Source organism: Dipodomys merriami, unplaced genomic scaffold (genome assembly GCF_024711535.1).
Source record: "Dipodomys merriami isolate MVZ:Mamm:240054 unplaced genomic scaffold, mDipMer1.0.p SCAF_8, whole genome shotgun sequence".
Lineage (NCBI taxonomy): Eukaryota > Metazoa > Chordata > Mammalia > Rodentia > Heteromyidae > Dipodomys > Dipodomys merriami.
This window is the reverse complement of record NW_027206401.1, coordinates 2,350,232-2,375,238: the sequence shown is the minus strand read 5'-3', so window position 1 is coordinate 2,375,238 and position 25,007 is coordinate 2,350,232. Positions and strand designations below refer to the sequence as shown.

The 25,007-nt window shown below is 45.6% G+C and overlaps 1 protein-coding gene across 6 annotated transcripts in view; it reads right to left on the bottom strand.

Moving 5' to 3' along the window:
- Pde10a (phosphodiesterase 10A) overlaps positions 1-25,007 on the bottom strand; it is a 311,016-nt gene that overhangs the window by 3,991 nt on the left and 282,018 nt on the right. For all 6 annotated transcript variants that reach the window (XM_070010313.1, XM_070010310.1, XM_070010312.1 and 3 more), the window contains 10 exons: positions 24,399-24,541; positions 21,330-21,422; positions 18,487-18,673; positions 11,506-11,648; positions 10,584-10,667; positions 8,632-8,782; positions 7,771-7,926; positions 5,460-5,632; positions 1,312-1,423; positions 55-135 (listed from right to left, as the gene is read on the bottom strand). In XM_070010313.1, coding sequence (XP_069866414.1) covers positions 55-135; positions 1,312-1,423; positions 5,460-5,632; positions 7,771-7,926; positions 8,632-8,782; positions 10,584-10,667; positions 11,506-11,648; positions 18,487-18,673; positions 21,330-21,422; positions 24,399-24,541 — 1,323 coding nt within the window. The remainder of the gene's footprint in view (positions 1-54; positions 136-1,311; positions 1,424-5,459; positions 5,633-7,770; positions 7,927-8,631; positions 8,783-10,583; positions 10,668-11,505; positions 11,649-18,486; positions 18,674-21,329; positions 21,423-24,398; positions 24,542-25,007) is intronic.

The following is a 25,007-nucleotide window of genomic DNA, read 5'->3' as shown; positions in this document are numbered from 1 at the left end:
GATGTGCGCTGCGCACTCGTGGGACTGGGTGTGGGGGGAGGAGAGCATCCACACCTGGCCTTGTGGGACTTCATCCCTCTTGTCTCTGTCCATCATGGGGATGGGCTGGATCCCCAGCTTCTTCATCTCATCACCCTAGAATAAAGCAGAGGGACAGAATGGTTCTTTCTCACGTTGTGAATAGTCATGAGAACTGTGGTAGCAATAAACGTTCCTTTTACTCAGTGAGTTTCTTTGAAACCAATCCTGTTTCAGGTTACACAGTGTCCCAGGAGACACAAGCAATGGACACGCAGCGGCCTCGCTCTGTGTTGTGCCTGGAGTTCTGCCTTGAACACGCGGGCACTGCCACCGTCCAGACTGCCCTGAAGCAAGAGTAAAAGTCGCATCCCGAAGAGGCGCAGGAGTGGACACACACGGAGGACCTCACCCTTCTTTTCTAAGTGATTCTTCCTGAGTGTGGAACGGGCCCAAGTGGGCGGGGAGGAGAGGACGGGTGGCCCACCGAGGCCCGGCAGCCAGGGCGGCCACCAGGACACAACCTCCGGTCCACGCTGCAGGAGCAGCTCGGGACCCGCGAGCTGGCACCATCTTCTGAGATGGACGCATCTCCCCAGTTTATGCGTTTAAAAATCAGCTCTTCTTATCTGTCACAGCTAGTTAAACTCTCCTTCCTGAACGTTCTCAACTCTCCACTCTGTGTTCACATGCATTATGTTACCAATTTTAATGATAAGCGCTTGTTTCCAGGAATCTTAAGTATAGACAGAAAACTTCCGGGATTTGTTAGGAACAGGACACAAAGGTGCTTGTTTATCCTAACTGTGTCAGGCAGTTAAAACACATAGCTTCTGCTTCATTGTCATTTTGGTAATGAATTTTCGGTTCCCAAAGATTTTCTTTTCTACCTCAAGTGGATGAAACCTATTGAGTCACATGCTGTGCCTGGTGACAAGTCCCGTCCCCAGCTGACCAGGAGAATCCCCATGTGTGTCCACACAGGTGACAAGTCCCGTCCCCAGCTGACCAGGGGAATCCCCATGCATGTCCCCAGGTGACAAGGAGAATCCCCATTATGTGTCCACACACGGTGACAAGTCCTGTCCCCAGCTGACAAAGAGGAGGATGCAGTAGAACCACAGTTCACAGGTGACCTACGTAAGTGCCCTTCATCCCATTTGGCTGACCACAGTTCTCAGAAACAAAAAACAGCAACAGGAGCAACTAAGATTTTAGGCACATTTCACTTCTTCTCGAATGTTTTCCCATGTCTTGGCATTATCTAGGAGAATGTAAGACTCAACCACGTACCTCGGCCCAGAACTCTGCGTAGATATCATTTGCCGTCAGTTTTGTAACCGGCCACAGTTTGGTCACAGAGCAAAGATCACAGGCAGTCATCATCAAACCAATTACACGGTCTCTAGAACATAATAAAAGACCCGTCAGAGCAGCATTTGCACACTAGAATAAGGATTAGGAGCTCTGTACTTTGTGAAGTGAGGTTTTCCTATTATTTCCTGACAGGAAAGAGTAGCATTCAAACAGAAATAGGAGCAGCAAGATGGTAGAATGCAGTTAGGGTAGCGTGGCTTGAACCGGGAGAGGCGGCGGGTGGGGTGAGCCAGCAGGATGCGCGTCCTGGAGAGCACCACACCTGCTCTGCGGAGTCTGCAAGAGAGCATGGGAACACAGGACAGCTACCTGAATGGAGATGGGTGGGGAGGGAGGGGACTGTAGGAACTGGAGGCAGAGCCAAGCAGCAATATGGTAAAAATCCATGGGAGCCCCGAGGGCGCAGGCCGCCGCACCCCCCCGCGCCCTCCCCCAGGGCCCCCCCTCTGCTGCGTGGCACGCTGCTGTACGCCGCGGGCTGTCTCCCAGGTGCAGACACTGGATCTGAGGGGTGAGGCCCTCTCTGCTCCTTCCTCCTCCACAGAGCCATACACGGGGTCAGGTCAGGAAGCCAGGGCCCCTGCAGGTCAGTCAGTCCACTATGGCGAGCAAGAAGGAAGCTCCTGTCCCCTCCACACACCTCGTGGGAGTCAGTGCTGGGAGGGGAGTAGAAGAGGTGAGCGTGAGTGGGCCAGGCCACCGCAGAGCGGTCAGGCTGAGAGGACGCCAGGCAGCGCGCGGGCTGAGGCTCAGGATGGCGGTCGTTTGCGTGAATCTGGCGCCGCCGTCAGGGGTCAGAGCAGCTGTCTGGCGTCAAGGTCACCCCTCCTGGACCACAGAGACCCTGGCGGTGTGTCCTGGCCTTCTCCATGTGAACTGACAAGTTCCACCAGGAAAAACGAGGACAAAACAGCCCAACTGTAGGCATGGTGATCCCTGACAGAAAAACAAGGCCCAAACAGAACATACCCCCTCACACAAGCTCAAAGCACCACAGCGCGAGGCTTGGGGGGATTCAGAGAAAATCTGTCTGGACACTAAGATGAAAGTTGATTAAGTTCAGAGAAAGATAACACAGCTTATTATTGACAGTACAGTACACAAAAATAAAAAACCTACTGTGCCTATAAAGAAATGATAAAATGGTCTATGGAGAAGTCAGTCAAGAAAATAAAATACTAGAGAAGCCATGTTATGGAATTAAAGAGAAAAATGTCTAAACAGCTGAATATTGAAGAAAGACTAGAAGCTACGGAGATGAGCCAGAGAGAGAGAGCGATACTCTATCATTTGTAAAGAAATGGAAAGGCCTGAAAAGCGTTAAAGGTGCGGGAAGTAAGCCAGGCCAGAAGGACAAAGGACACATGTTTTTCCTTCTCTGTAGAAACTACAGTTAGCTTATAAGCTTGTAAGTAAATACATTGGGTGGTATGCAGTGGAGATACAGGAGACTCAAGGGAGATCTCAGATAGTATAATTCCTTAGAAAGCCAAAATCAAAGTTCGGCAAAATAATACACCAGGAAGCAGGTACTTGAGAGGGATGGGGTGGGGTCAAAGGGTGGACAGATGAAGAGAAGGGGGAGGGGAAGCAGTCCAGACTCCAATGTCCACTCTACAAAATTAAGAAGAGGGAGGGAAGGGTGGGGAGGGGAGGCATCGGTGAGAATACTGGAAGGAATGACACTGATCAAAATATAGTCATAAACTGCCTTGTTAAATGGCAACTCCTTTGTACAACTACTTGAGGATAATTTAAAAATATAAAATCTAAAAAGTACATGAAAAAAGAAATCCCCAAACTGAAAGTTCTATGCATATAAGTGTGGGATGAATAATAGACTGGACAGACAGTCCAGTGAAAAGATGAGTGAAATTAAGTCACAACAAATTGTACCCAAAGGCACAGAGAGAAAAACACTGAAAAAAATACATAGAATTCGAATAATCTGCAGCACAGAATCAGGTGACCTAACACTTGTGCTAATTGGAGTCTAAGAAAAAAACCCAATGGGACACATATTGGAAGAAAAGTACTGGTTGAGGGCTGGGAAGGTGGCTTAGTGGTAGAGTGCTGGCCTAGCATGCATGAAGTCCTGGGTCTGATTCCTCAGTACCACATACACAGAAAAAGCCAGAAGTGGCGCTGTGGCTCAAGTGGTACAGTGCTAGCCTTGAACAAAAGAAGCTCAGGGGCAGTGCCCAGGCCCTGAGTTCAAGCCCCAGGAGTGGTTAAAAAAAAATGTACGGGTTGATTTGGACTTGGTTGGGATCAGCGTTTGTTTGTTCTTCTAAAGTGGAATTCATTCTGATGGCTGACTCTCTTACCCCTTCCAGCAAAGCCCAGTTTCTAAAGGTCAGTTTGATGTCTGTCTGGCGTCCCAGCTAACGATTAAGATTAGCTTGTAAAGAAAGTGCCAATATTTCGCGTGGCAATAAAAGCCATAGCCGTTTTTGCTTTTGCACTTTGGATGCTGAATTTTCCCATGAAACAGTCACAGCTAGGTAAATGTGACTTTTCTTCTGTCAGATTATTCCCAATATCTGTAAAAATGGTTTTCTTCTGTAGAATGTTTCTAACTCACATTGACCTTTGTCTATAAGACTCATATTTGGAGAAAAGTAAATAGCTTTTCCACAAAAAAATGTACTGGTTGAAACTTTACCAGCTCTCACTGGAAAGGCGCAGGGGCCACTGAGGTGGACCCGCAGCGTCCAGCGGGATGAACAACTGCACAGCCGTACCAGGCCCACTCACTCCACACGCGGAAAGGAAGACGGAAAAGAGGAGGACTGGCAACACTGAAGAGCATCTGCTATAACGCAGTCCACAGAGAATGCCTTTAAGATGTGATGCCAGAATAAAGGCGTTTTCAGATTTTTTTAAAGCCCTAAAGATTCTGTTACCACACATTTTAGGAAATACTAAAGGCAGCTCTTTGGCTTTGATGAAATGACAACAGGTAGAAATCCTGATTTACCCTGAGTAGTGAGAAGCCCTGAAACAGCATACATGTGAAAAGACATGAAATATTATTTTTCCTTCTTTTCTTAAATTCTTTAATAATCAATTGATAATTTAAAATATTTATCTATTTGGAGTGAATACCACACCAAATGCTTCAAAATACCACAACTAGCCGGGCGCCGGTGGCTCACACCTGTAATCCTAGCTACTCAGGAGGCTGAGATCTGAGGATCAGAGTTCAAAGCCAGCCTGGGCAGTAAAGTCCATGAGACTCTTATCTCCAATAAACCTCCAGAAAACCGGAAGTGGCACTGTGGCTCAAGTGGTAGAACGCTTGCCTTGAGCTGAAGAGCTGAGCGCCCAGGCCCAGAGTATAAGGCCCACAACCGACATAAATAAATAAATAAATAAATAAACAAACACCACAAATGCATAGCAATGAATCCCCATTAATTCTGGGTGTATGGCAAACAGTATGTATGCTGTGGGTCAAGAGTAACCAGTTGAGGGCTGGGAAGGCATGCGAGATGAATTCCGGCATGCTGCAGTCGGGGCCGGTGGCACAGAAGCCAGCCTAAGGGAGAGGACTGACATGCAGTCGGTGGGCAGTGTCACAGTGCGCACCTGCCGTACTCTGAGTCTATCAGGCGAGACACCATGGTGGTGGAGAAAGGCACCAGACGGCTTTAGCCTGATGCCACGGGAACATGTGCACTTAAGAGCAAACTTGTGATTGCCGGCGGCTTTCGAAATGATCTAAGCACACAAAGATGCTAATGTCCTGGTCCTTTTGTTACATCTATGTAGATCAATAAAGCAGAATTCCAGCTGGTTATGTTAGTCACGTTAGCTTGGGGAGTGGGATTTAGATCTGAACTTACACGCGGATTCATCCACTGACCTCAGAGGATACTGTCTACAATTTTACCAAAAAAAATGAAACGTCCGAAGTATACATAAAATGAAATAAAACAGAAAACAAGTTATTTTCATATGTTCCTGATATGTATAAATGTATGCCAAGATACATTTCATCCTCTAAATGTCCATTTATCCTCATACTTTTCCCAGGCTTCTCACCTGTGAGCTCTGCTTACCTGTGGGACTGGTTGTGCAGATTCAGTGACCCCGTCTGGTGCATCTCTTCCAACTGCTTCCGGTTCCCGAAGTAGAGGGCGAGGTCAGTGGCGATGATGGCTTTGCGGATGATCTCGAGAACCTGCTCATACTCACTGGAGCTCAGCGCGGAGAAGATGTTGTGTCCTTCAAGCTGTGGAGATACCGATGAGACCATCAGCAGTGAGCTTGAGCTCCATCTGAGCATCATCAGGGGCGTCTAACAGTCTCGTCAGCAGGGCTTTTCTATACCAGTCGTGAGTTTTAAAAGAGTAGTTTGAAATGACTGTGGCATTTTCAAACTGACGTTAAATAAACAATTTAAACCACAGATGTATCACTTGTTGCCACAAAACCCAACACCTTAAATATACTTCATTTTGAATATTTCTTACAGTAATGGGACTGCAAAGTATAAAATATTAAGTTACTGAGTTTCCCTGGCACACTAATAACTCCGTGTGCCTAGGAAGCGTGTACATCCTTGTCTCCCTCAGGCTGCATCTTCAATGATCGCCTTCTGGCAGCTGGGAAGTCTTCAGGTGTGCACGGGAACCAGGGGTGCCAGCAGGACTGGCAGCCGGGGGGAGCCTCGGAGGGTGGGGGGCAGGGCGGCGAGACCTTCTTTACTCCTGACTAAGCTGAGAAAATCACTATCTTCCCAGTGTCTAACAGGTGCTGGTAAACAAAGTGCTCAACCAACATGCTTTTATTGCACTGAACTTCAAGGACAATTAGAAGAAGAATCTGAACACAAAGTCAGAGCAGGATCCCGAGCACACACAGAGAGCAGCTGAGAGCATAGCTGCGTGCTGCCCACCAGGACTGGGTACCAGGCTAAGAGACGGGGCATCACGTATGGTACCAGGCCAAGTGACTGTGTGCCAGGCCAGGGGACGATGTGTCAGGCTAGGGGACTGGACCAGGCACCAGGCTAGGGGACTGTGTGACAGGCTAGGAGGCTGTGCACCAGGCTGTGTGGCTGGGAGACCAGCTATGGCCTGGAGTACCTCTCCAGCACAGTCCTGGAGGAGGGCTGGCTTTTATCAATGTGGCACATGCATGCATTCATTTTAAACCCGCAGTGCGTCTCACCTGAGTGGCTAGCAGCATCAAGTGCCTCTTCCTAGTGTCCCATCTTGCCCTGTGTTTGGTTCTTACCCTCTCTAGAGAGAACAAATCTGTCCTTACTGTCCTCTCGCCCGTGATGGAAATGATACCTCTAGCAGCGATCTCTCTTCTCCTGACACTTCTCTAGAGGCCAGTGGAATGCCTGTTTGAACTTAGTCTACTGTCAAGAGCGGTGACCTGTCTCCAGCGTTTTAGGAACACCTCGGCAAGGTTTAGAGGATTTACAATAGAGGGAGGCACCCTGACTCCACTCGACGGCAGCATGAGGGATGGCCTGTGGCGTGAAGGCAGTCTGCACACATACCACCACCTTGCTCGAAGTGCTGTGTTCCAGGCTACTTCTTACTCTATTGTGTGACAGTCTACCTCAAAATGAATTATATTGAAAACAAGTCCCCCAAGGCACTTGACAAAAGCTGTTACTATCTGTCTGCAGACCAACGTGGTAGAACTGAACGACAGCCAGATGTCCGGATTCATTTACAGGACAGCATGTTCAGTGAGTCGATACTGAAGGCACCGGAGGTCACTGCTGGCCTCTGCCCTGCAAGCTGTACAAACAGTGAGCGTGGCCCACTAGCTGCAAACCATTGTAAGGATGATAACGGTCATCTATTCACAAAAGAGCGAGCATGTGTGAGTGTGTGCGTGCTGCCCTTGCTCCAGCAAACATGTACGTTTGCATGGAGGACGCCATGCAGACACTGTCCTTCAAAACAGCCTCCAGAGACAGAGAGAGCCTGACAGCAAGTGCAGCCCCCATGGCTCAGCAGGGGTTGTGGCAGTGAGCCAGGCCACGGCACGCGGTGGCCACGAGCACAGCCGTGGCACGCAGGCAGCCGTGAGACCAGTCACGGCACACGGTGGCCATGAGCACAGCCACGGCACGCAGGCAGCCGTGAGACCATCACGGCATGCAGCGGCCATGAGCACGGCGTGGCATGCGGGCTGCAGTGAGCCAGGCCACGGCACATGGCAGCCATGAGCGCAGCCGTGGCACGTGGGCAGCCCTGAGACCAGTCACGGCACGCGGTGGCCATGAGCACAGCCATGGCACGCAGGCATCAGTGAGACAGGTCTCAGCACGTGGTGGCCATGAGCACGGCGTGGCTCGCGGGTGGCCGTGAGCTGGCCGTGGCAGGCGGGCAGCCTGGGCCTCACCTGCAGGATGGACACCGTCTGGGAGAAGTGGTGCTGCTCCATTGTGGAGGTGGAGTAGAGCGCGGCCAGCGGGTGGTCGAACTTCTGCAGGTAGCTGTTGCTGAAGCCTCTGTGGTCCAGGTCATGGCACAGACAGGCGATGAGCAGCCCTTTGCGCTGGAAGAGCACAGCGGAGTGTTCAAGACAGAGAAGCAAGAGGAGGACCCTGGGCCCACAGACAGCCCACACCGATGTCGGCCGCTCTCCTACCAGCACCCTGGGGAGGTTGACATTTCAGGTAATCTAACTTTCTCTCTAACCCCATCCAATCATTCCTGTGTTGTCCACTGCAGGTGCCAGATGCCCACAGCATTTGAGACAAAGCTGACCTGCGCAAGGAGAGGGCAGCGCCCAGTCAATCCCAACGGCACCATCGCCACTGCACACAGTCCCCACGGCAAGCCCATGGGTTACAACACTACAAGAAGGCCGAGGGGCGCTTCGAGAGATGGGCGGGGCTCGCAGAGTCTGAGCAGGGCTCAGAGGAGGAAGGCCAGCCCTGAGCCACAGCAGGAGAGGAAGACAGGGGTGTCAGCAGAGTACCTGTCTCCACCCCCTGAGCATGTGGGTGAGGAGAAAGGCACCGACCCATTGTACCCTGTCAGAAGATTTAGGCTCAGCATCTGGAGACATTTTGGTGAGGTTCAAAGGTCTATAGCTACATTTCTAATGGAATGAATATACTAAACAAATGCCTGGGTGTGAAAATCCCGGGATAATGTGTCATCAACCCATCCACATCACAAGCGTGCTGGGGCAGGGAGCTAACGCGCACCCACTGCGCTTCTGCGGGGTCAGAGGCGGAGTGCGCGTGGCGCTCACCTCCAGGTCTGTGAAGAGCTCGTAGTTGTTCTGAAGTATGGCGTACATGCAGTGCGCCACGGTGACCGCGTGCTTCCAGTTGTGGTACGGGACGCGCCGGTAGTTCTTCTTCACAGACATGATAAATCGACACAATTTTTCAAGGTCAAAGCTGTGTAGAGGAAACAATTATGGCTGAAGCCAGTGGAGCCAGAGTCCAGGCCCTCTGGTTGGGGTGCACGGTGTCTGTGCTTGCTCACGCACTGGCCGCAGGGCAGAGCCCAAGTCCTGCCACCTCACTCTTTCTCAATCAAGCCCCAAAGAAGTGAGAGAGCAGAGCTTTGGATAGCCTCCATCCTAACGTGCCGCTGTCCCTCCATGGAGGAAGTGCCAGCATCAGCAGAGACACCTGCCATCAGCCTCTGTGGCCTCCGTGACTTGGGCTTACAAGAAGTCTCTGTGCCCCACATGCTCAAAAGGCTACAGAAGTATCCGCATCCACCCAAGGGTACTCGAATTCTGAACTAAGATCTTCCAAAAAGCACAATTGACTCATAAACTATGAGACATCTATCAGGAATGTTTTCTAAAAATGAGTTATTACCCTTTCAAAGTTAATTCACATTGTTAAGTGGCAAATGCCCATATCCAAATATTGACATATGAAAGAGTGACATAAACTTTAACTATCATCACTCTATTTGATTTTGCATATTTTTATTTCATGACTTTATTCATAGTTGGGATCCTTACCATCTCTCAAAATAGATTTAAGGCACCCTAAAACAACAGCCAATATACAAAGGAGCTCCTTGAAATAGTAAGGAGACCAATAGCTCACACAAATTTTAAAAACTATGTAACTCGTGTTTTCCTCCATTGAAAACCTCCAGATCCTTGAAGTAAAACGGGTAAGGCATCTTACAAGTTTGAGCTGGTCAAACTATTAACTGACACCTACAAAATAACCAGAGCTAGTCATCTGTAGGGCGCCTTTCAAGATGGAGGTTTACACTCACGGATGAAAAGAAAAGACAGATTTTAAGTTCCAGAGAAAATAAGAGACTATAAAGCATTGGGTAACTTAATAATGGTTTTTTCAAACCAAAGAAAACCATTCTGGGAATTTGAAATGTGTGTCTTTAATATATCACACATAACATCATAAACTCCTTGAAGACTGGTCAAAGTGGATAGAGAAAAAGTCTTACCCAATGGAGCTATAATGACTGACAAAGGATCATACTATTTGGGGGAGGAGGGTGTTCTCACTACGTAGTTTTTTTCTGGCCCCAAACTCATGATTCTCCTGCTCAGCTGCCTGAGTGCTGACAAGGCATTATCCTTTGGCGTAGGCGAGGTTTCATCTATAACTCATCTAACAGATACAAAGTGTAAGTTAGAAGTTAATGCTATATGTATATTATAACATCTAAATACAGTTTCTTTCTTTTCTGGACTGGAGATTGAACTCAGGGCCTAGAACTTGCCAGGAAGGCACTCTGCCAGCTGAACCACACCTAAACCCTTTGTGCTTTATGTGTGAGGTAGGACCTCTTCTTGGGTTTTACCAGGCTGGCCTCAAACCCGAGTGACTGGATTTATAGGCCTGTGCCACCACTTCTGGCTTTCAACACATTACTTAAAATATGCACTTCTGCTCAGTGCTACGTCTGGCTTTCTCCAGCTATATAACCTCGTGCTCCAGTTCTGACACCTCCTGGGTGCTGGTTTGAGCAGGGCACAAGCAATGGCCAGAGTGCCCAGGTATACCTGTAGGGAGACTGAAAAGGCTGCAGATGTACCCAATAATAACTCTGCCCTTTTTCTGACCATTTAGAATACAGATCAGAGGTGGCAAAATTGAAGGTAACTATAAGCACAGAGAGCGGAGTGACAGGCATCTCAGTAGGAGGAGGAGGGGGAGGTCATAGCACCAGAAATGAAGCAGGAAATTCTTAGGCCATTCATACCAAGATGTCCCACAGGACCGGTGAATCATATAGACAAAAATCCCTGGCCACATATTTTCAAAAGGACCAATGTCAAAGTGGAATCTAAAATTAAAAGAGAATAATTCAGCATTAGATACAACTAGGATAAACATTACCAGTAAAAATCATTTAACTTTTTGTCTACCAAGAAACTAAGAAGACACCAGGATTTCCTTCTTCCCTTCCTTAGTCATATCTGTCAGTACTAAAGATTTCAGGAGATTCCATGTTTCCCCAGGAATTTAGCAAGGCACCGATTTTTTCTACTAAACAATCTGGTTTTACCAGACTTGTAAAAATGTACAGTACTATTCATGTTACTACATAGCCCATAAATAGGAGGAACCTTACCAGATATATTTTTCTATCCTATTTTAAATGAAATAGAAATCTCAAAAGTATAATTAACCTGCTCTTATATCCATATCATTTTATTTACTATTGATTTACTAATTAATCACTATGCTTCAGCTGTAATAAACAGTCTGGTAAATATTACATATTTCCCAATCGTTTCTAAAGATTCCCTATGCAGATAAGAGCACTCAGGCTTGCACTTAATGCGGACATTCAAGTTCCCCCATACCCTACCATCGTCTGGAAAACAAGAGGTGAACATTGAACTAATCACTCCCAGATTCTTGAATGTAACATGGAATTTTAAATTAGAACGGAAGTAAGATTTTGTAAAAGTGATACGAAATACCATTTGTGTATTTAAAGGTATGCAGAAGGCAACAGCATGATCAAACAATGCTAACACTGAGCCTGTCTCACTTCAAAACCAGGTTCAGCTTTTGTTTGTGGGTACTCTAGAGGAGCAGTGCGAGAGCCGCTGTCAGCAGAACTCCCTGGCCCACCCGCTTTACACACCGACATTCCACCCCGGCGGAGCACTCACAGCTCGATCTCCTTGCAGAGCTGCACCGGGAGGGTGAAGCGCATGAGGTCCTGCCACTCCTCCGCTGTGCAGATGCTGTGGTAGGACAGCTTCTCCATGGTCACCCGGTAGATGCACTCCGAGTGGCGGATCCTGTGATACATCTGGAAGGCCGAGGAAAAGGGACTGCATTCATGAAAGCCCTCATGGCTTGAATGAACGTTTTCAGTAACTGCATCTTCCTATGTGTGAGTGATGTTAATATTTTATTATAAAATATAAACAAAAAATAGAAGACCGGGTAAAGCAATTTGAGAATTTTATCAAAAAGACAGTTTTGTTTTCATTTAACAAATGTGTTTTTAAATAGAAGCACTATAATATAATGCTTTATTATCTGTAGAACTATTTAATATTTTGTGAAATAGTACCTGAAGGTCTGGACAGTTTGATTTCTTTTCTACACTTAAACTTTGAGTGATATCACCTGAGAAAGATAGACTCAAAAGTCACAAGTATGTGAATCTTTGCAAAGTAGCACTGGTTGTTTTCACCATAGTTACAGTTTTATTTCTTAATCACTACTAATACATTTGGTTGAAATTCACATAAATTTCTATTTACCTTTATGTCAATCAGTTGATCCTATAGACTAATCAGTTTTATATCTAATCAAAGTGGGCTTCAAATCAAGAAAACTAAAACTGCCCATGAAGATTCATTATCGCCCTTCCAAATTAAAAAAATTTATTAAAAAACTCAGTTTCAGGTGGGAAGAGATGGAAGGGGAATGAACTGGAACAAGGAGAGGATAAGTTGAAAGCTGGTATTTTTACACTGAAACTTGAAACATGAGTAACCTTAACATGAAGATTAGAAGGCAAAGATCGTCAGACAGAATATAAAAGCATGACCCAAATATATACTGCTTCTAAGAGCTTTTTAAAAATAGAACAACACACACATGTCAAAGGATGGAACAGAAACAGCATTTACCACCAGTAAAAAAAAATGGCTTTATCAATATCAGGTAGATTTCAGATCACAGACTTATTACTGGGGGGGGGGGGGGGGAACTGTATGAATGACAGAGGGATCAGATCATTAAGAGACACAGCAATCTAGATGCCATGCAGCCAATGGGACAGTTTCAAAACATGTGAAGCAAAGACTGAGAACACAGATGCATAATGAATTTCAAGTTTCAATAACTCTGCACCCTTAGAAGAGCCCTTGCAACAAAGCAATCAAACTACAACCCTAATAGACATTTCTAGAGGAAATAAAATGGAAATGTAAAAGGACCCAGGATACTTACAATAACTCTGAAGATAGCAAATAAAGATGGAAAAATTTTACTACCTAAAATAAATACTTAAAAAATGTGACAGTAACCTAACAGTGTGGCTCTTGTTATCAATAACATAAATAGACCAACAACATAGTATATAGAGTGCACACACACACACACACACACACACACACACACACACAAATAAATACACACACATGCTTAATTGGTTTTCAACAAGGACACAAAGGCAAAAGGTAGAGCAATGTTAAGTGTATGCCACAAACAGTTCTGGAAGAGTTAAGCCCCCAAATGTAAACAAACAAGTTTTGAGCATTCTTGTACCATATGCAAATTTTGACTCCAAATGGGCAGACCAAGTGTAAAACCTAAAACTATAAAACTTCCAGAAGAAAACAGAGGAGAAAGTCTTTGTGACATGGAAACATTCTGCTTCAATACAATGTTCTCAGCAAAACGATAAAAGTTGGGCAGTCGAACTTCTTTAGAATTAAAAACTTTGTTCTTAGTCAAGAGACGAGAATGAAAGACAGGCCAAAGAGCACAAGCCCATTTTTGCACTGGCCTTCACCTGGGTCCGAGGAGATGAAGTCTCTGTATGCGCAGATTGGTTCACAAGACAATTGTTCAGAATAGCTGAACATGGAAATCACTAGAGTGCTCATTGAGGAGTATTATAGATAATTTATGGTCTAACCATGCAACTCTGTAATGGCAAGTACACAGAATACTACTCAGGAAGTTCAATAGTCAACAGGATCGATTCCAGATTTACTGCAATTCTGTATTACCTGTGACTCATTCTAGTTCTATGGTCAAGCTACTGGTAAAAGTAAATGTCATACTACTGTAGCAAGTAGTAGGGGAAGTGTAACCCTACAGGACTCCTATAAAGTTTACTCTATAAAATAACTAGTTTAACTTCTGCAAAAATAATTAATTTTGGCAAGTTTTATAATATTCCTATTTACTATGAGCTTTAATATTAATGGCAGACAATGAAATTTTAACCATTAGAAAGAACACGGTTATGTCACTTGCAGGGAAATGGAAGTGAAGTAAGCCACGCTCAGAAAGAGACAAACGGCCCACGTTTCCTCCCCTCTGTGGAACAGATCTAAATTTCACCGAGATATGCTAAATCACACAGGACTCTAGGCCCTCATAGTGCGCTCAGAGGAGGCCACGCTTAGGGGAGGACACAAGGCACCGTGCCTCTGTGCCTCTGGCCATTTAAACCAGTGTTTACTGAAACCAGGAAATGAAAATTAGGATTTTTCTCTTTCGTGTTCTGTTTCCTTTTCTTTTTGTCTTATTTGCTTATGTCTTTGGGAGGACAAGGGAGAGCACGGAAATGGAGGGACAAAGGTGAACAAATGCGGAGTGCTACTTCCTGGACATGGAAAACAAACTACACCTTGTGGGAGGGGGTTGGAGGGAAAAACTGGAAGAGAGCCGGGCGCTGGTGGCTCACGCCTGTAATCCTAGCTACTCAGGAGGCTGAGATCTGAGGATCGCGGTTCAAAGCCAGCCCGGGCAGGAGAGACTGTGAGACTCCTATCTCCAATAAACCACCAGAAAACCGGAAGTGGTGCTGTGGCTCAAGTGGTAGAGCGCTGGCCTTGAGCTGAAGAGCTGAAGGACAGCGCCCAGGCCCAGAGTTCAAGCCCCACAACCAAAAAAAAAAAAAAAACTGGAAGAGAGTGGGAGAAGGCACGACACTGTCCCCAAAGAAATGTCCTCATCACCTGACTACGTAACTGTAACCCTCTGAACCTTACCTCTATAATAATAAAAATAAAAAATGATTTAGCATTATTAATAAACAATTATTTCAAGTTACTAATGAAAGTGAAACATTAGTTTTTTTTACTGTAAATTACTAATGTTACAGAAGATTATGCTGCCTTTTACGTTTGTATTGCATTCATTTATGTCCCTCTGACAACTGGTAGGAAAAGATCTGTGGCCGTGGCTGCATAACAAAGGAGCTGGCAAAGCAGCCCACCTCTGTGTCCCCTCCCCCTCTCTGTCCCCCCACAGCCTGTCTCCCTCTCCCAGCGGTCCCCCTCCCTTTCTGCCAACCCTCCTCCCCCTCCCTCCCTCTCTGGCCTCTTCCCCCCCCTCCCTCCCCTGTCCTTCCCTTCCTGGTCCCCCACCTTGCCTCAGCCCTGGGATGGATGTGGGGCGAAGTCCCCACCCACTGAGGATGTGGAAACAGGAGCCACCATGAGCAACTGTGGTTCGGAAAGGAAGGCTGCTGACACAGTACAGCAATTCCAAATTCCAAAATTAATGCAAACCACAGCTGAGCCCAGAACCATGGAAGCTGGGGTACGCGAGCAGAGACCTCCATCTCACGGCACCATTACTGCAAAATGAACTGGGCAAGTAAATGAATGCACTTTCAAACTTCAACAAGAGATCGGCACAAAGAAGGATCAACACATCCGCAGCCACTAAGCAGTAGGCTGATAAAAAAGAGTTACTGAGAGATTAACGGTCTACACCATTGCTAGGTGACTCCTGGAACTACCGTCTTTACCCCTGTATTAACTGGGTTGATTTGTTTTGAAGGTTTCGTTTTTGAGCTGCTTGTATGTTCTGGTTATTAAGATCTGGTTGGCTGTATAGCGGTGAAGCAGTTACCTATGTCCTTGAGCCAGCTAAGTGTGTGTGTGTGTGTGTGTGTGTGTGTGTGTGTGTGTGTGTGTGTGTGTGTGTGTGTGTGTGTGTGTGTGTGTGTGTGTGTGTGTGTGTGTGTGTGTGTGTGTGTGTGTGTGTGTGTGTGTGTGTGTGTGTGTTACACTATCCCTCGGGACCATAGTAGACTACAAAGCTAAAGACATCCTCAGTCTAGCACCTCATCCGCAGTGAACACTGAGTCTTCCTGCCTTTGCCTTTTACTCTGTTTAGTCATGAGATTGTATTTTATAGATTATTACAGTCAGTTTTACCAAATACTACGTCACCGTTAAGTGTATAGCCAGCCACTTTAATATTTCCAAAGGCTAAACTGCCCTGGATTGAGATTGGAGTTTGCCTTATTTATGTATTGGACAATTCTAGTTAAAAAGTTCTAGTTCTAATTTATGGAACACAAAAGGTTGGAAAGTAACAGAGTGGTTGTTTAAAAGCAATCTGCCTGGTAACAAGTTTGAGCTGTGAATGGAACCCAGCATGCTCTGGTGAACTCAAGAGTGGAAGGACAGAAAGTTCTGTGAGGGCAGAGGGCAGAGGGCAGAGGGCAGAGTTCCAAGTGCTTCAGCTGCCTTACAGCATTTCATGCACTTCGGGAAATGATGCCTTTTAAATAACCAAAGAATGGAAAATGGCCCTGTTCATTGTCAGGGACTTTTTAAATGCCTGTATACAAACATGACACTTTAAATCACCCACTTTTTAGGATTTAATCTTCGTCTCCCCCCTCTCCCCCTTCCTCTCTCTGTCTCTCTTCCTCTTCCCCTCCTCTCTCTGCCCCCTCTTTTTTCCTTCCCTCCCTCTCCCTCTTTCTCTCTCTATCCTTTATCACTTTATAAAGAGACAAACTCTCTGTATTTTACACACAAAACTTTAAAACTCTTCTTAATATGTGTCTGCTTATACACAACAATACAAAAAACTGTCAAATGAAGGGCAGTACCTGGAGCTCTCCAGGGCCATTCTAGCTATGTGGCCTGGGAATACTACACTCTCTGTAGAGATCATTATAATCTCATTTTCAGGACTGTTGTGAGACTGAGTTTTTATACAAAAGGATCCACAACAATGCCTGATATACAGTAAAACATCCTATCAAGTAACAGATGTTCTCTTTTTTTGGGGGGGGTGTCCAGTCATGGGGCCTGAACTCTGGGTCTGGGCGCTGTCCCTCACCTCTTCAGCTCAAGGCTAGCGCTCTACCACTTGAGCCACAGCGCCACTTCCGGCTTTTTTCTTTTTGCTTATGTGGTGCTGAGGAATTGAACCCAGGGCCTCATGCATGCAAGGCAAGCGCTCTACCACTGAACCACCTTTCCAGCTCACAGATGTTCTCTTGGTAATGATTTTTCTATCTCCCACTGATGTGTGGCTGCTGTCTTTAAGAATGAATGAAAGTTGAACCACTTATGGGTCAACTGGTGTCATCTGTACATCCCTCTTCAGTACCGAATGGCTTCCTGGTCAGATGGCACGGAGCTAACCTGCCCTAATGAACTCCAGAGGTGGATCTGGTATGACTATCCTGTTGGCTTCTTACTAAGTGTTCCTTTAAAACCGAAATATACATGAGTGAACTTCTGACTCTTTTAATCTTCCTAAATGGTTACTTTCCCAAACATGAGTTACCTGAGCAAATGAAATGCAAGATGTTGTCAATCAAGAAACATGTCCATTTAATTGGATAAAAGATAAAGATATAATTAATGTTCCAATGGCCAATTTGTCCTGACTCTCAGGACCATTTTTTCATATTTTATTGTTCTTATTAAGGTGCTGTAGAGGCCTGTTAATCAAACAAGATCCACACTATAAAACACCCATCACATTATCTTATTAGTGTATTAACACGATATTAAGAACAAAACCTGTTCAAGATTGGAAGATCCAGCAATTACGGGCACTTTTACTGCACAAAGCTTTTTCATATTAATGAGTATTCATAAATACTCATGTATGTTTTCCAGAAAGAAGCAGAACTTTCAATGAAGAACAGCAAACCTTAAAGGTTGTTTAGTGAGCAGCTTGGGGCAATGCCTTCAGCAAGGCACTTCTAGTGAAAAGATGCTCGAAGCACCAAATCAAATTTGTTCCAAAAGCCAGGTGAGCTCTCGGCGCAGCATCCACCGGGGTCTGGGGCTGCTGGCTGGAGCGGTGGGCTGGTCACTGAGCCGGGCTCCGGGGCCTGGGCTTCCAGAGCAGCACTACTGTCATGAGGAGGGGTGCCAAGGGTCAGTCCCCATCCCTGAACCTTCTTCTAAGTGCCACGTCCAAGTAATCACTGCAAAGGCAAGCCTGGCTGCTGTGTGTCTTCCCAAAGCAGCACAGCACTTTCTGTTTGGGCTTTACGGATGGATGTTTCAATGCAGGGTTTTTTGTTATGTGACAATTAGTTGGCTGAAAAACTTCTGAACTCACGAGGCTATAGTTCCTAAAAGTTGTGTTTAAGCTGATATTTATGTGTTCTTACACATGAAACTGAATGTTCAACTCATTTAAATTACAACCATATAAGAGACAAAGCATACATCCCACCATTTTAAGGTGGATTTCAGAATACAAGTTAAACAGAGGAGGACCATGAGCATGAAGGATTTAATGTGAGTGCTAGCCCCACAGGTTATGGAAGCAGAGCGCCCTTCTCTTCACATCAAACCCCCTGTAGAGCACCAAACGCTGGCTGCTACTATCACTTTATCCAAGACTCTCAGGTTCAGCGCACTGGAACAAACATGAAAGGCTTAGATAACATCTCTTCATTACATACGAAATGTTAAGTCCTATGCTTAAAACTTGTACCTGTTCATTCATTTCAATTTTCTTTTAAGCAGATTCATGCCTTAAAATAATTGCAGAGTCTCAGGCATTCGTTAGTCCCAAGACATTTTCTAGAACGTGGAAGAACAGTTTGCCAAGGAAATGCATGTGAAAGAGAACACGAAGTGACTCAAAGGCTTTGCGTTAACGCTGAGAAGCAGCCTTGCACTCACATTTGCACAGTGTAGGGCCAGCGCACAGAAGACAGCAAACATCTTGAAGTTGTTCTCATCTGTCTTGGAGAAGGCACTGCCGCTGATCTTGTTCACCATCTGCACCACGCCGATCACGCTGCCGCGGCTGACAATGGGCATGCACAGGATGTTCCGCGTGGTGTAGCCTGTGTACAAGTCCACCTCTCTGGGCAGTGTGGGCGCACGGAGCAGCGGCCATGAACAGAGCAAGAGGAAGGAAAGAAAGGACTCCATCAGACCGGAGTTCAGCTCTGCAGCGCACGGCCCCAAGCTCAGATAGCTGTAACAGCACACTAGCATCTAAACCCAGGGACAACATGACATTGGCGAGCAAGCATCAAAACTGTTCCAAAGATATCTAACTTGGTTGCTTTCGCTCAATCACGTTTCTAAGACAGGCTCTACAGGGGGCTTATCGCTCAGCACTGGGTTTTCAGTGTTCTGGATGACAACAATAAAAAAATAAAGTAGATTCAAAGTAAAAATTTGGCAATATGGCATATTTCATTAACTCTGGTGATATTTGTTAGATATATAACTTGATAAAAGCAATTTAAATAGGAGTTTCCCCATCAAAATTTGGAGCAGGGGTCAGCAGACAACACTCCTTAGGCCAAATCAACTCATCCTGTACATTAAAAATAAATAAAGCTTCAATGAGGCACAGCCACACTACTCATTTATGTGACCCGCGACACTGATTATATACTAGCATTTTTTAGTAAGTTCTGTGAATTGAGTTCCACAGAAGCAGCCACTCAGCTGTGACATGGGAATATTAGGTAGCTTCAGGTGGCCTTCTGTGTCTCATTAGCACACTGCTCTTGAGCTTGCCCGGGCTGTGGGAAAGGCTGCCCTTCAGCTCTTCAGCCTGTGGCACTCTGAGCCCTTGTCTCTCTCCCCAGGAGAAGCATCACTGTTTACTATCTACTCCCCATCAACCCACAGTATTGTTTGTCCACACGGGTGCTCACTGTAAGTACCCTGCTTTGAAGACCTGCACAAGAGTTTTGTGCTGACCAGCTAGTAATCATCCAGCAGATCGAGGGACCACGCAGACAGGAATGGCTGAATTTTCCAGAAACCGCTCAACTGTCTTCCTAGGGCATGGACCACAACCTCCCACCTACTTCCCTACATTCTGGCCAACTCTTGCTGATGCCAATTCTGAATCTCTCAGTGGTGGACAGTGACATTACCCTTTCTTTTTTCATGTATTTAACAGTTTGATGTATATTTTCTTTGTGAAATGTGTTTAAATCTTCTTTTGTAAAATGTTAAACTCTTCTGCCCTTTTAACTGAATTTGGTATCTTAATTATATTGAAAAAGTTTTTTATATATTCTAGACATATTTTATCACATATGTGTGTTGTAAAAGTTTTCTTCCAATCTTCGTATTACCTTTTCATTTTCTTAATAGTCTGAATCACACATTTTACATAAATATTGTAATAATATACAAATTATTTGCGCTATTTAAACAGTGAAAGATAATTCTGTTTGGGGAAAATGACAATTTTAGAATCTCTTATTAGTTTATTGATAAAAATACCTGCTGGATGGCAGTGGCTCACGCCTGTAATCCTAACTACTCAGGAGGCTGAGATCTGAGGATCTCAGTTCAAAGCCAGCCCGGGCAAGAAAGTCCGTGAGACTCTTATCTCCAATAAACCACTAGAAAACCGGAAGTGGCGCTGTGGCTCAAGTGGTAGAGCACTTGCCTTGAGCTGAAGAGCACAAGGACAGCATTCAGGCCCAGAGTTCAAGCCCCACGACCGACAAAAAAAAAAAATCTTACTAGACCATAGCTGGAATCATATATGAATGAGGCGTACTTGATGCTGGTCAATTAATTAACTGATAAAAACTTCCAGTTGTATGTACTTACTAAGCATTGTTGACAAAATATATGAAATATCATTCTCTAACAGCCATGGTGTTTATCTTTCAACTTTTCATCTCTAGCTTTAATAAACCCAGATTATAGTTTGGTTCCTCACACTCCAAAGAAAGTCAAAATGAAGTTAAAAGTTTTTATAAACTGCCTTAATATCTAACTTTAATAATAACCAATAAAAACTGGCTGGGTGCGAGTGGCTCATGGCTGTCATCCTAGCTACTCAGGAGGCTGAGATCCAAGGATCCCAGTACAAACCCAGCCTGCGCAGAAAAGTCTCCATGAGACTCCTACCACCAATGAAACATTCAAAAAAACCATAAGTGGTGCTGTGGCTCAAGGGGTAGAATGTTAGCCTTGAGCACAAAGAGGCTAAGGGACAACACCCAGGCCCTAAGTTCAAGCCCCACACCCAATAAAATAAAATCTGTGGCTTAATGGGCTCCTACTTCATGTCAAGCAGCTTTGAAACCTTTTAGGTACTGCTACACTAATTCAGGAAACTGAGGCTACAGGGAGCTACATAATTCACCCCAGGTCTCCCTGAGCCAATAATTGCAGAACTCAAAAATACATATTTTCAACACTCTGTTCAGCCTTTTAGTATAAAATTTGATGTCGAATTCTAATATAGTACAACAAATGAAGACCCACCACAAGAGATCCATCCATTGAAGTCCCTGTTCATTGCTCTGAACACTGTACACACTCATAGCTGGCTACAGTTACTTTCTACTAGCTTAGGAATTACTGTTTTGTAGCTATCTGAATGTATGGACTGCTGGTTCACAAAAGCAAACCAAGTAGGAGATAAAAGTACCTGAGCTGGGCAATGGAAAAGTGGGGCTCCCTCCCAGAGAAGCCTTGGGCAGAGCTGGGCGTGGAGAGACGAGAGGCCGAGGAAGGCAGGAGCTATGTCTCACCTGTTGAAACGTGGGTCCGCATAGGCATCCGGAATGTTCAGGACTTCCCCCGTCCGTGCTACTTGGCCAGCAATTCCTTTCTCGATTGAAAATCTGCACAGATAGAAGAGGAACATGCTAGGTCAATGATCAATGCCGAAACAGTTCATTACAATCACATACTGATCTGAGAAGCCTTATTTATTTTAAATGCACCTATTAACTTTACACTGACATATCCTAAATCATGCTATAAAATATGTACTATTAAAACAGATAAACACCACACAGTGGCCACTTATGAACATTAAGGTATGACTGTCTTAAGATATAATCCTGAGACTTTGTTTTAGAGCATAATTGGATCCCAGCACTAGCCAACAATAATCACTTCCACGGGCAAAACACTTCAGAGTTCACAACCACTTCCTCCTAAGTATTATTCATGTATTCTCAGTGGCCTGAAGTCAACACTGCTGAGCCAGCCGTGCACAGCCAGCACTAGAGCACTGTGCCCAGCACCGTGCTGTGGTGGCAGGGGCTGCATCTGAACCTACCGATGCAAGACTAAGAATTGTATGCTGTTTGCAACATGGAAATATATGGAAATATTCTGCTTTCTTAATTTGTTCACCTTTAAAACAAAACACAGCTAGTTGTTCACTGTTCATATATATATATATATATACACACACACACACACACACACACACACACACACACACACACACACACACACACACACACACACACACACACACACACACACACACACACACACACACACATATATAGTTTTATTTTAGTGGCAGTACTGGGGCTTGAACTTCCAGTCTCCGGCTCTCTCTCAGATTTTCTGCTCATGGCAGGCACTTTCCCACTTAAGCCTTGCCTCCACCAGCTTTAGGCTGGTTAACTGGCTATAATAGTCTTGCAGACTTCTCTGTCCAGGCTAACTTCAAACTATGATTGTCAGATCTCAGTCTCCTTAGTAGGGAGGATTCTAGGCATGAGCCGCTGGCATCTGAATTGACTGCACTTTGGATATCCAGTGCCAGTATATTTCTCCTGTAAACACATTCTCACATTTATCAATACTTTTCTCACTGCAATATTATCATCATGCATGCAATCATTTCAAACTTTAGTTAACATTTCTACAGCACACAATATCTATGATTTTCCAACAGTTCAAACTCGTCTTCATGGTATTGACTTTTCAATTTTATAGAAAGTAATAATTACAGAAATAAGGCTTTACTCTAAGTATTATCAAGAAAATTGATACAAAAAGCATCATAAACTCAAGGTGCTCGTGCCCCGGCTGCCCTGTGCCCTGTGGGACAGCCGGCGGTGGAGGCAGAGCATCTGGTCCACCCTGGCTGCAGGCTTGTCTGTGGTGGTCTGGGAGCAGTCTGCTTGGGACGCTCACTCGACCCTCTGTGCTTTGCTCTCTGAGGTGTCGGAAGCCTGCAAACGGCTCTCAACCAGCCACCTCACAGTAACCAAGTCCCCCAGCCGCCTTTCTTAGGATTGTCAATACATGCTTTAAGTCATTGTTTTTAAAATTAAAGCAATAATAGCAGTGTTAGAAAACAATAAAACTGTAAACAAGAGACATCGGTCTGACGTACTTTGATACAAAAAATACAAACAAACTTTTAAACCTCACAGAGTCACACAGTGCCAGAGTGATATAATTGTGAAGCACAGACGTGTGAGCTTGCACCACCGGGAAGTGTGGGGCAGCAGAGCAAGTCCACGCCCGCAGCCAGCCACACGGCATGTACCTTCCACATGAACGCCTTCCTGGCACAGTGCCCACGTGCACAGCAATGATTGTTGTTGGGGTGCTGGGGTTTGAACCGAGGGCTTTAAGCTGGGACAAACTCATCAGGCCCGCGCTCCATCACTTGAGCCATACCCCCAGCCCTTTTGTGCTGGGATCTTGCTGTTTGCTCAGGCCGGCCTGGACTCTGGTCTTTCTATTCACGTGACCTGTCACTGCGGGGCTGACAGGCACACAGCATCATGCCCAGCTTTTGCTGTTGACATGAGGTCTTGCAGAGTTTTGCCTAAGCTGGCCTGGAATTAGATCATCTTGGACCTAGTCTCCTGCCTAGTGGGGATGGCAGGCACACACCACCATGCCCTTTTTTATCAGTGGACTGAGGTTTTGTGAACTGTTTGCATGAGCGGGTCCCAAACCAGGTCCTCTGGACCTCAGCTTTGTAAAGAGTCAGGATTTCAGCACAGGCTATCACGTTCAGCAAGAAGACCAGGCCTTCCGGACCTCAGCTCTGTGAACAGACAGGACTACAGCACAGGCCCTCACGTTCGGCGGGAATTCTTGGTGTGGGAGCATTGAACTAGGAATCTTTATATAGTGTATGTAGCAGAGTAAACGAGACAAGTAGGAAGAAGAAAGCAGGTATTTCAGAGGCCTTCTGGCTGAGGATGCTCAGCGGATCTGTAAGTCGATAGTGCTCCTTGCAGGTTTCCAGGTTGGCAGCACTGCGCCACCGTGCCTCTACGGACAAGTATGCTCCATCTGTCTCATCAAGGGACAGCAGAGGCCACTTGCAGAGCAGAGACTTTTGTTTTAAGGTGCAACACACTGCATGTTGACTCCACCCACTGGCGAGTCAGCTACAATGTGCTCCAGTCAGGGAACGCACTAGATGCATTTCCTCTTTGCTCGGACCCTGAGGCAGCCATCCAGGCTGGGAAGAGGCTGGGGCCAAACTGGTTCAATTTACCCTTGCTCCCAAACATGGGAAAACCTGCAGACTCCAGGCGGAGTGCACCTTTACCTACCTGGGAGCACTAGTAAGTTTTTCCAACATGATTTCCAAAAGGACCGCCTCCGGAAGACGGCGTTTCCAGGAGTGAGGCTAACGCTTCCTGGGCGCGGTTTCGCGGGCACTGCAATGTCATTCCCAGAAGCACTACCTTCAGGAGGCGGGTCCTGGTGGGAATGATATCACAGTATGACAAGCATTGTCAGCACACCTGCGGATAGGCACAGAAAAGTGGGTAGCGACACCTGCGCCTCTGTGACAGAGCTAGGACACTGCGCGCCAGCTGTACCTTATCTCTTTGGTCTTCTTGAAGATGGGTTTCCCTTCCTTTTCCTCTCCAATATCAAAAAGGTCTGAATATAACTCCTTGTTTTTATGGTCCACCTGGAAAAGGGCACAGCGGTCGGCGTTCACCAGGTTTTTTGCATATATCTAAAGACAAATGAGACAACAGGAGTAAGCAGTGAGAAATTCAAGACATTTACAGGTGGATCTGTGTTCAATAATTTCAGCTATTCTAAACCTGAACTGCGTAGGACATGAGCATTGTAAGCATATACATATAAATATACATAAAATATAACATGTATTATGTACAAATCATGTGCTAATGCTAGCATATACTGACAAGGATGCGTGAAGAGCGGGCATGCACGCACAGTTTGTGCTGCATGTTGGAATGTGTCTCTGTTGCTAAGCATCATTCTGAACAGCCTCACTTCCTAAGAGCCCTTCACCCACTGAGCACTCAGGACGTCTAGAACCTCCATCTGAGCTTGTATCCACAGCAAGGCCGGCAGCGTCCTGGCTACTTGGGTGTCTGGGAATAGCAACTGTGAAACATATAGGCTATAACCTCTAAGGAGACATAGTTTGATAACTGTGTTGATTTTATATG